The 9335-nt window shown below is 45.5% G+C and overlaps 1 protein-coding gene across 6 annotated transcripts in view; it reads left to right on the top strand.

Annotated features, from left to right (window-relative positions):
- The first annotated feature begins 399 nt into the window (after positions 1-399).
- Positions 400-9335, top strand: part of mybpc2a (myosin binding protein Ca) — a 28090-nt gene continuing 19154 nt past the window's right edge. For 2 of the 6 annotated variants that reach the window (XM_086055548.1, XM_086055545.1), the window contains exon 1: positions 7862-9159. Coding sequence is in view for 1 of the 6 variants with exons in the window: in XM_086055550.1 (XP_085911676.1) it covers positions 538-625; positions 5854-5892; positions 5999-6007; positions 7293-7310; positions 7816-7830; positions 9076-9159 (253 nt within the window). In the remaining 5 variants the exon portion in view is untranslated. Of the gene's footprint in view, positions 626-5853; positions 5893-5998; positions 6008-7012; positions 7466-7529; positions 7831-7861; positions 9160-9335 lie in introns of those variants that run through there. The other 4 variants (XM_086055550.1, XM_086055549.1, XM_086055546.1 and 1 more) reach the window with 4 other exon arrangements.

Raw genomic sequence — 9335 nt, 5'->3', positions numbered from 1 at the left:
TTTGCTTTGGAGCGGCCATTTGAGCGTCAATTGTGTCATCAGATTGCTTCTGCGTTGGGTGTGCCAAATATTGTGTCTGCTGAGCTTATATTTAAATCAGCTGTAAAAGTATCCGCTGGCACGTCTGCGTCGGGGTCACGGGGAGTGTACAGGGCACCTCCTAAAGAACTCATGAGATCCTTGACCTTCTCAATCCCGCTCCCGCTGACAGCTCGGACAAATGTGATTGTCCGAGCGCAGGCCCGCGTTCTCCTTTTCCACATTTTTCGCTTTTTATTTTGGACCACAGAAACGCACGCGAGGCCTCGGGGCCTCCGCCACCCGGTTGATTGATAAGCGCGGCGGTCGTTAACACCTCGGATGAGGAGCTCCTCTGGGGTGGGCGGCGTCTCCCGCCGGCCCTGATCTTCTGCTCTCCGAGCCGCTGCCAAGGTTTCAGGTGACATGCGCTCTGTCACTCCAAGAAGATGAGATGACTGGCAGCGTTGGCGGGAGGAGGAGAAAGGAGGAGGCGGTGAGGTGAGGTGATAAAAAGGGATGGAGCAGGAAGTGCAGGCAGATCCCCGAGACGACGAAGACGCTTTGGAAGTGACTGTGACAGACATGCCTGAGCTCCAGGAGCCTGGTAAGATGTGGCACCAAAGCTGCCGGCATGTCGACACAAAGGAACAGCTAACTGCTAACGTAGCCTGTCAATCACCTTCCACTGCTCGACTCCCGACAGGCCCACCAGGAAACGCGCAGCTTAAGAGAGGATTTGAAATTGTAGCTTATATTCTATAGTTTTGAACGGCATCAGAGCTTAGTGTAAGGGATCCAGATGGATTGAAAAGTAGACGTTAAAGGCATTTGAATGAATGCAAACGATGACTGGTCTTGCCTGTGGTTGAATTTTGGTGAGTTTTTGAGACCAAACATCAAACGCTTGTCTGGAAATAATTTGCTGAATTTGTGCTTATGATCTTGTATAATGGCTTTTCTGACAAGGAGATTTTTAAAATGTATTATGATAGAAAATTGATGTTTTTTTTCTCATCATAATAGTTTTTCTTGTAATGTTTAAAAAAAGTTGTTTTTTTGTTTCAATTATATTTTGTAAATGTTCCTATTTTGTGTATTTAGATGTTCTTTTTATTAAATCCATTTTGTATGTTTACTTTAACATTTTAGTTTTTGTATCATTTAAAAAAAATGGTTTTTTTTGTGTATTTAAAATTTTTTGTTTCATTTTAGTGTTCTTGTATTTTTGAAAAAATCAATTTTTTGTTTTTTCCCCCTTCTTTATTTTTTGTCTGATAATTTAGTCCCCCCCCAATATCCTAATAATATATATATTTTTTAAATCCAGCACAGTGGTGTTTTTTCAACATATTTTGTCATATTTGGAACATGCCTGCTTTGGCTCTGGTCTGCTTCCGCCGGGCTACCTAATGTTTTGACTTGTCCCACTCCCAATGGCAAATCCCTGACGTGTCATCTTGCAGTGACTGAAATCTGTTGAGTTTGTGCGTCTTTGTGGTCATAAAGTGCGAGGTGTCACGTTCAAGAATAACCCGGCGTGTGGTGAAATCATGCCGCGGGGGCCCGTAACGCATGTTGGTGCTGTCATGGTGACTAAAATATGCGCTGTCGCCGCCTTTTGTCAACAGCCGCGTAAATCACAGCTCGAAACCTGAGACGAGAAGCCATTGCGGGAGGAGAGAGGATGGATGGGGAGGCCTCTGCCAAGGCAGGTGTAACCACCTTGTCCTTTCTCCCCCGTCTGTGGAATGTAGCTGTTCATTCCACCGAATTTCCTATGAACTATAGCCGCTGTGCCGTGTTTGTTGTTATACAGCAAAGCCCTCTTTATCGCGGGGATGCATTTCGCACCTTTTAACACATTCCACCACCCGTTTGAAAATATTCCATAATATCCGTTCTCACGCTCTTGCTGTCAAGAATTAGGCGGCTATCATACTACATCACTTTTAGGAAAAAGACTCTTGCTCGCGCAGTTCTCCGAAAAAAGAAGCAAAGTGTGCTTGTTTCAAGTTGTTAAAGTTCATCACACCGTCTCAGCTTTGAGCTCTCCTTAGCTTCAGCCAGACCATGTGACTCCCTCGGGGGTCTGGTTGTGGTTGGGGGGGGGGGGTGATCTGGAAGGGGGCACACACAGCCCAATAAACAGCCACCAGAATAGTTGAGGGAGGTGTGAGGAGACTGCTGGAGGCTGCGCTCATTTGATGGTGTCAGCTCTCCAATCGGGCGGGGGATCATCATCCTGCCTCGCGACAGGTGAGAGGTGCGAAAGGCCTCTTGGATGGAGTCACTTGCCCAGTGTGGGTGCTTGTTGGTGCTTGCGGGGGTGCGAGGTGAAGGCGTTTGGGTGCGGTGACCACTCCACCCCACCCCAAGGCCAAATAAGATGATAGTACTCGGCATATCTCCAAAATTAAAAAGTTTTCAGACAGAAGACGTCTGCCATTTTGGTTTGACGCTGCCATTTTAGAGTTAATTTGGCCTTTTCCAGGTGTCGTTCAAAGGTGGACTCGTTTAGTCCGATTGCTACCGAATCTTTTATTCTAGACAGATGGCTGATGCTAAATTGTGAAACGTAATCTCCCGTCAATTTGTTTGGTCATAGCATAGCAGAAACATTCGCTGAATTGCATTGTCTGATATGTACTTTGCGGTTTATCCACAGTTTTACACGGCTACTTTTACTACGACAGTAATAAACTTGTCCAATGACGGATGTTAGCACAGTAGGCTAATTAGCGTCTATTTTTAGCCGCTGCTTGCGGAGCTGCGAGTCCGGTGAGATTTAAGGCGGCCTCTGCTTTTAAGTGGCTAAAATTCCAAACAGATCTCGTTTAGCCACAGAATCACTTTGGAAGCGTCTCCCGTGCCGCACGCGCCCTCTCGAGGCCGAGCGCTTGTTGCACCATGGCGTGACCGACATAGCTCTCTGTTAGGGGGGAAAAAGGAGGATTGGCTTTGAAAAGGATCTATTTTTGAATATGCGCACGGCTGGTTTCACTGGCCTTCGCGGCACTTGGGCGGTGGCCATAATTTGATGTGAGGGGGGAAGCGCCATTATTACCAGGACGCTTGTACACATGAGTTAGCTTGACATTCTCCCCATCGGTGCGAATGGCCACCAAAGAGATCATGGTTCAGATCAAGAGATTATCTGTAAGAGGGACTCAGAGTCACGGATGAGGACACCTGTCCCGTCGGCAGTAATTGTTGATGTTGTTTGAATGACCTACTTTTGGTCTCCTGAGGCCAAAAAAAGTAAACATTTTGTTATTCTTTTTAATCATCTCACGAATATGTTATTTTTATAAGAGAAGGAAAGAAAAAAGGAAGTTGGACTAATCAACTAAGACAATTTTTATCTGTGAACCCCGAAATGTGACAATTGGAAAGGAAGATGAAAGTTGAATTCATTAATCATCAAACTATGACAACCTTAAAGTGGAAGTCACCCAAACATATTTTTTCCAAGAATATGTTCAATGCAATCCCACTAGTTGAAACAAGGCATTCTGATAAATACTGCATTTGTGGAATAAGAGTTAATCCACCCGTTTTTAGCCATCTCTGGGGGCAGCCATTTTGTCACTTGTGTTGACTGAAAATGACATCACAACCGCTCACAACGACCAATCACGGCTCAGATTCAGAAAACAGGTCAGCCGTGATTGGTTGTTGTGAGTAGTTGTGATGTCATTTTCAGTCGACAGAAGACAAAATGGCCACTGCACCCTAAAATGGCTAAACACGGGTGGATTTTGCTGCTTAACTCATATCCCACAAACGCAATATTAATCAAAATGTCGTGTTTCAACTAGTGGGCCTGCTGGGAACATTCTTGAAAAATGTTTGGGTTGATTTCCCCTCTCACAGCAGCGAGTGGCTAATGTGAGCTAATATCAGTCGGTAAAGATCCAAAGTTGTTGTTTGTCTTGCCACAAATGTTTCCTCCTGCCACGCTAACAGGCGCTAACGGCCTTGGAAGCGCTCACTCGCCAACATACCGGTTCGGTCAGGCATGCAATGCGTTTGGGAACGCCAAGGACGGGATGTTTGGCTACAACGACGGTATTACGACTTGTTTGGATTCCGACTGGGACGTCTTCCCGTGAGGATTTATGGAAGAACGAAGGGCGCCGTTATAAGGCTTGTGGGATAAAAAGGTAGTGAAGTGAAGATTACATTTTATGGCCTGACTGTAAACTGATAATTGGAGTTCCTCGAAAACAAATGGTTGGAAACAAAAAAGCTACTTTGAATCGTTTCCACCCCCTGAGGAGGTTTTGGGAACGCTCCTTCCATCAGTTAACTTGTCGTCTCTTTTTGTCTTTCTTTTGATTTTGCATCTGCCCGTCATCCATCAAGTGCCCGCCGCATACTCGCGGCCACTTGATGACGGCCTGGGAATGAGGTAACGCTACACCGGAATGGCAGGAAGTGAACCTCGGCCAAAAGAGACGTGTCCATCTGCCGGGCCACGACGACGACGACCTTATACTTATGGAAGAAGAGTGTAAGATGTTTAGCGGGTATCAAGTATGCCTTTTCAACGGCATGGTACCTACTCGGCTCGGCAAAGTCGGTGCTATTAGCTGAGTTACTAGCAAGCCAAACGTCATTTGGCGACGTTTTCTCAACTTATTCCAGGTTTAGAAAGTGCTGAGTTTCCGATGAAGTGTCTTTCATACTTTTGTCCGCGTGTTGTGGTCCTGTTGGGAACGAGCAAGCCTCACGGCCACGACGGGCTCGATGATCTTCGCGTACGTCTGCTCCGTAATAAACACGCGGCGGTGCTAGCGAAAGGCCACCGCGCCGCTTTAAGAGTGCAGGCGGAGGGCATACGATACCGCCAAATGGTCTGGCGCTCGGCCGCGCCGCAGGCTGCTTCTGGTTAGCGGGGATTTGGACGGCTCAGGTGACATCATGTACACACACACACACACGCAGGAAACAGGTGTGTTGCCCCGGCTACAGTTACGTGACATACTGTAGATGCATGATCAAATGTTGGATTTAGACGAGACGCCAAATGTCAGCAGAGATTAGGGAGGAACATTCCGGGGAGGTGGCCGAGTGGGATGGTTTTTTTTGTGGTTTTTTTTTGCAGTTTGCTTCCCACGCCTGTCTAAGTTGTTGCACAATATTAGGTTGGTGCGCCTTTACGGTGATATCCAGTACAAGGCTTGTGTCTAAAAGTGGTTTTCCATGCATGAGTGAGTTTGTGTATCACTCTTGAGTCGTCAAAGTTGTTGATTTGGGCCTCCTGGCGCCTTCGTTACACCTCTGCCGGATTACTGCAATGCACTTTATTTTGGAGTCAGGCAGTCCTCCCTCCAGCGTCTCCAGTTGGTCCCAAATACTGCTGCCTAACTGGAGCTCCAAGGAAGGAGCGCTAAACTCCAATTCTGGCCTCCCTTCACACTCCCTGTACCCTTTAACGTTATTTTTATGAGTGTTTATCTTTAAATGGTCTCTCCGAGCTCCTCAGGACAAGTCTTGAAAGCAAAGTTGAGCGTCAAGTCACTACGGTAAACAGTGTCTGTTGATACGCGAGTCTTGATGTCAAAGTTGTACATCTGTCACGACAGTGGACGGTCTTTCAAAAGCTGCGAAATTGTTAGCGGGATTTCTGCATTGAACCAAGCGTTGGACTAGATTACCTTTGATGCTTTTGTACGCTTGCAAATGTCTTTTGTTGAAGTGCCCAAGCCTTCGTCTGGTGTTCTTCAAGCCAATTGTTGCTGAAGACGGCCTTTTGCGGTTCATGTTTGGTTCATCCTGTTGGCATCACGCCGATTGTGTTTTCAATTCTTGTCTCTTGTGCAATTGCAGCCGGTGATGGTGATCAAGCTTCAGCAGCGCCTCCAGCTGGTGAGTGTGGGGGGGTCACTGAATATTGAATTATGTTAATTACATCACAACAACTATTTTCTCATTAAAATCTGAAATCTTTTTTTTTTTTCTCTTTCTGTTCCAGACACCAAAGGTGAGGAAAAAAGTGTTCAGTGTGATGTGTGTGTGTGTGTGTGTGTGCGTGCACACAAACATGCGTTCACACATTCTTACAAAATCCTCAGAATCATTTGCGTGTGCACACACACACACACACACACACACACACACACACAGAGTGAGTCTTTGAAGAGGCAAATCTGGTTGTGAGTCTTCATCTAAGTCACCATTCTTCATCCTTGCACCTGCTTATGCACTAATTCATCTGGATTGACTGCACACGCGCGCTGTGACACACACACACACACAGACACACTCTCACTCTCATCTGCTATTAGACTTTGCCTGGCTAGCACGAGCGCGTCTTAATCCGACAAGGTGAGCGCACAAAAGGTGTTTGTGACTCTCGGGGGGCTCGTTAGCGATTAGCTGCTTCCTGCCTGGCGAGGCAAACATCTCCAAACATCTTTTCGGAGCCTTCCTTCTACCTGCAGCGTTTCTCTCACACACACACGCGCACACGCGCGCGCACACACACACACACACACACACATGGCACTCACACACACTCTACTGCTACTGTCAGACGCCAGGAATAAAAGATTTTGGTGGCGAAAGGGTGAGAAGGGGAATAGAAGAAAAAAAGGTTTCCAGAAATACTTAGCTTTAATACAAAATTCCCCTCCAGATCTTTTTAAGTTTAGTGCTAAAGTGATCAAAGGCCCGAACTGCAAACTTGCACAAAGGCAGCTGAAGGACACATGAAACATTCATCCGCTTGGCCCGCGCCATTAGGAAATCACACACGGATATGCATACATGCCATAAATGTGCCTTTTTATTTATTTATTTTTTTTTTTTTTTTTTGTGACATCATTTGTAATGCGTGACTGTTTCATTTCCTGTGATTTTGGGTGAATTTTCTCTTCAAATGTGTTCCAAATGCATTTTGTTTGACTTTCACGGAGCTTGAAGTAAACCTTGAAAGTCACGTGATAAAACGGAGTGAGAATATATATATATATATATGTGTGTGTGTGTGTGTGTGTGTATGTATGCCTCTACCTGTTTGTGTTACACGCTCATGCACACACACACGTGCACATTTACACTCCCTCGGAAGCTAAATAACTTCCTTTTTACCTATTTATGATGTCCACCGGTTAACAGACATAAAGCAAAAATCATTTTTTTTCGCTCGCGCATTGCTGTTTTTTTTTTTGTTGAGAATTATGGCATGAATTTAAAATTGCGCAATGATGCTATCAGGCTACCGCAATGTGATGCAGCGTTCGCTGTCGCTTGTCGTCCATTTGCAGACGTCCAGTCGACCTCAGGTAAGCCGGCTGGCAAAGGCGCCGGCCGCTTCCCTCGCTCTCTTGCGTGTTTGTGTTTGTCACCAAATGTCTTCCTCCCGCTGCCGCTTTGCTGCCTCCACGCCTCATTGGCATCCATGTTTCCTCTCGCTCAGCAAACGCTGAGCCAAGCGACGGTAAGATGGCGTCTGCCAACAGCTTTGTCCGTCCATAGCCTCTTCTTGTTTTTTTTTTTTGGTTTGTTTGTTTTTTTCATATTCACATGACTATGCAGATAGATGTGTAGTTAATTTTGACTGACTCAAATGACTATGCGGACGCTGCATAGCTTTATCCAGACTGCATTTGCACATGGGATCCTTTTGGAAAACGTTCCCATCAACCGCTCTGGATAGCGTGTATTGCTAACATAACTCAACATAGTTGTGAATTCATGTGTTGTTTACCTTCTGACCAACAACGACAATTTTGCGTTTATACCGACTGACATGCTTTCTCTTTCCCACCAACACGCTTTACGATGCAGAGTTGCCTCCTGATGGTAAGACTTGCAGAGAATCTGTCTGTTTGCTGCAATCAAGAAATAAGACATGGCTGTATGAATTCAGGAGTGACATTGGCTAAAGCGTAGGTGTCAAACTCAAGGCCCAGGGGCCAAATTCAGCCAGCCGCCTCATTTGATGCGTCCTCTGAGGCCATCGTGTGCGTCGACTTCACGTTTCTTGTCAAAATTGTCAATTGTCTTCACTTTTAATCAGAGCTTAATATGGGTTCACAGTCACAATGGACCTCCAAGGAAAAGCATAACTACGATGTGGCCCGTGACAAAAAATGAGTTTGACATCCCTGCTCTAATGGGTGATTTGAGTGGTCCCTCACTTGTAGGACGCTTGTAGTTAATCATACTGACCGGCGTGGCCGCATGTATCACCAATTAGAGGTAGCAGTTAATATTAGTTTTTTTATTGATATAATCTACACTGACTGAATGTATCCCATAGGACTAATTGTTGGGGGTCAGGATACAAGGGAAAAACACTCAAGGGGTATCGCTGACAAGACATTGTACCCCTAAATGTACAATGATGATTTTTTTTTTTTTTTGTTGCTGTTGGTTGTTCGATCTGAGTGTGGACACATGCCGAATGTTGGGTGCTTTCACACTAGTCACTGAATCAGTTTTAATGGAATAATAGTTGGTTGCTTTGGACAAACAAGAGTCAACACAGCACACCAAGCGCATCCTTGTGTCTTGAGTTTCACCCAGAACAATGCTTTAGTTGCCAGCTTATATCATTAGCGATAGCATCAGAAGCTAATGAGACGAAGCCCGACATTATTGACATGCTGATTGAGTCCAAATGCTTCTGGAAGTCCAAGAAAAAAGATAAATGGGAATCCTAACTTCCATAGCATGTTAGCAGTTTTAATATAGTCACCTTGTTGAAGCCGGCTAGCTGGCGACAAATGCTAGTTTTGCGCCATTTTGTCATTTCGTTCACTCTTCCATATTCTAACTAGACAGTACCTCCTTCTTGTTTACACTCTGCCGACCTGTGAGAAAAGAGAGCCATTTTCGTTTTGCTACGCTTGGAGTTTTGCTTTGTGAACCTAAACTTAACAAAGCTTACAAAACAGATCAAACCGGAGAAAGTAGACAGTTGGTGTGAAAGGACTCCAAAAAATAATCGAGTTTTCCCCCCTCCTAAAAGATACGTAGTTACGGGCAGTATAGTGAACGTCCATTTTTCTTTGTGTTGATGGTAACTTGTGTCAACCCTGGCAGAGGTCGCCCCGGGTGAGGACACTCAGCTGTCCGAGCTGACCGGCCTGTTTGCGCTCAAGCCGGAGAGCGCCACCGCCGTCAAAGGTCTGCACAAAATCTCCTCTGCCCTTTGCTCGCTTGTCGTGTTCACGCACATCACTCTTTTAGCTGATTCTGGCTACTTATTTTATGCCTCATAATTACCTTAGCTTCGCTATGTTTGATCCTTATTCAACCTATTTTGCATTTTACTTACATTTATATGTCGCTCAAGTTTGTTG

Source organism: Filicampus tigris, chromosome 16 (genome assembly GCF_054856515.1).
Source record: "Filicampus tigris isolate MCC_2025a chromosome 16, RoL_Ftig_1.0, whole genome shotgun sequence".
NCBI classification, from domain to species: Eukaryota; Metazoa; Chordata; class Actinopteri; order Syngnathiformes; family Syngnathidae; genus Filicampus; species Filicampus tigris.
The sequence above is the reverse complement of the archived record's forward strand: the minus strand, read 5'-3'. Positions and strand labels throughout refer to the sequence as shown.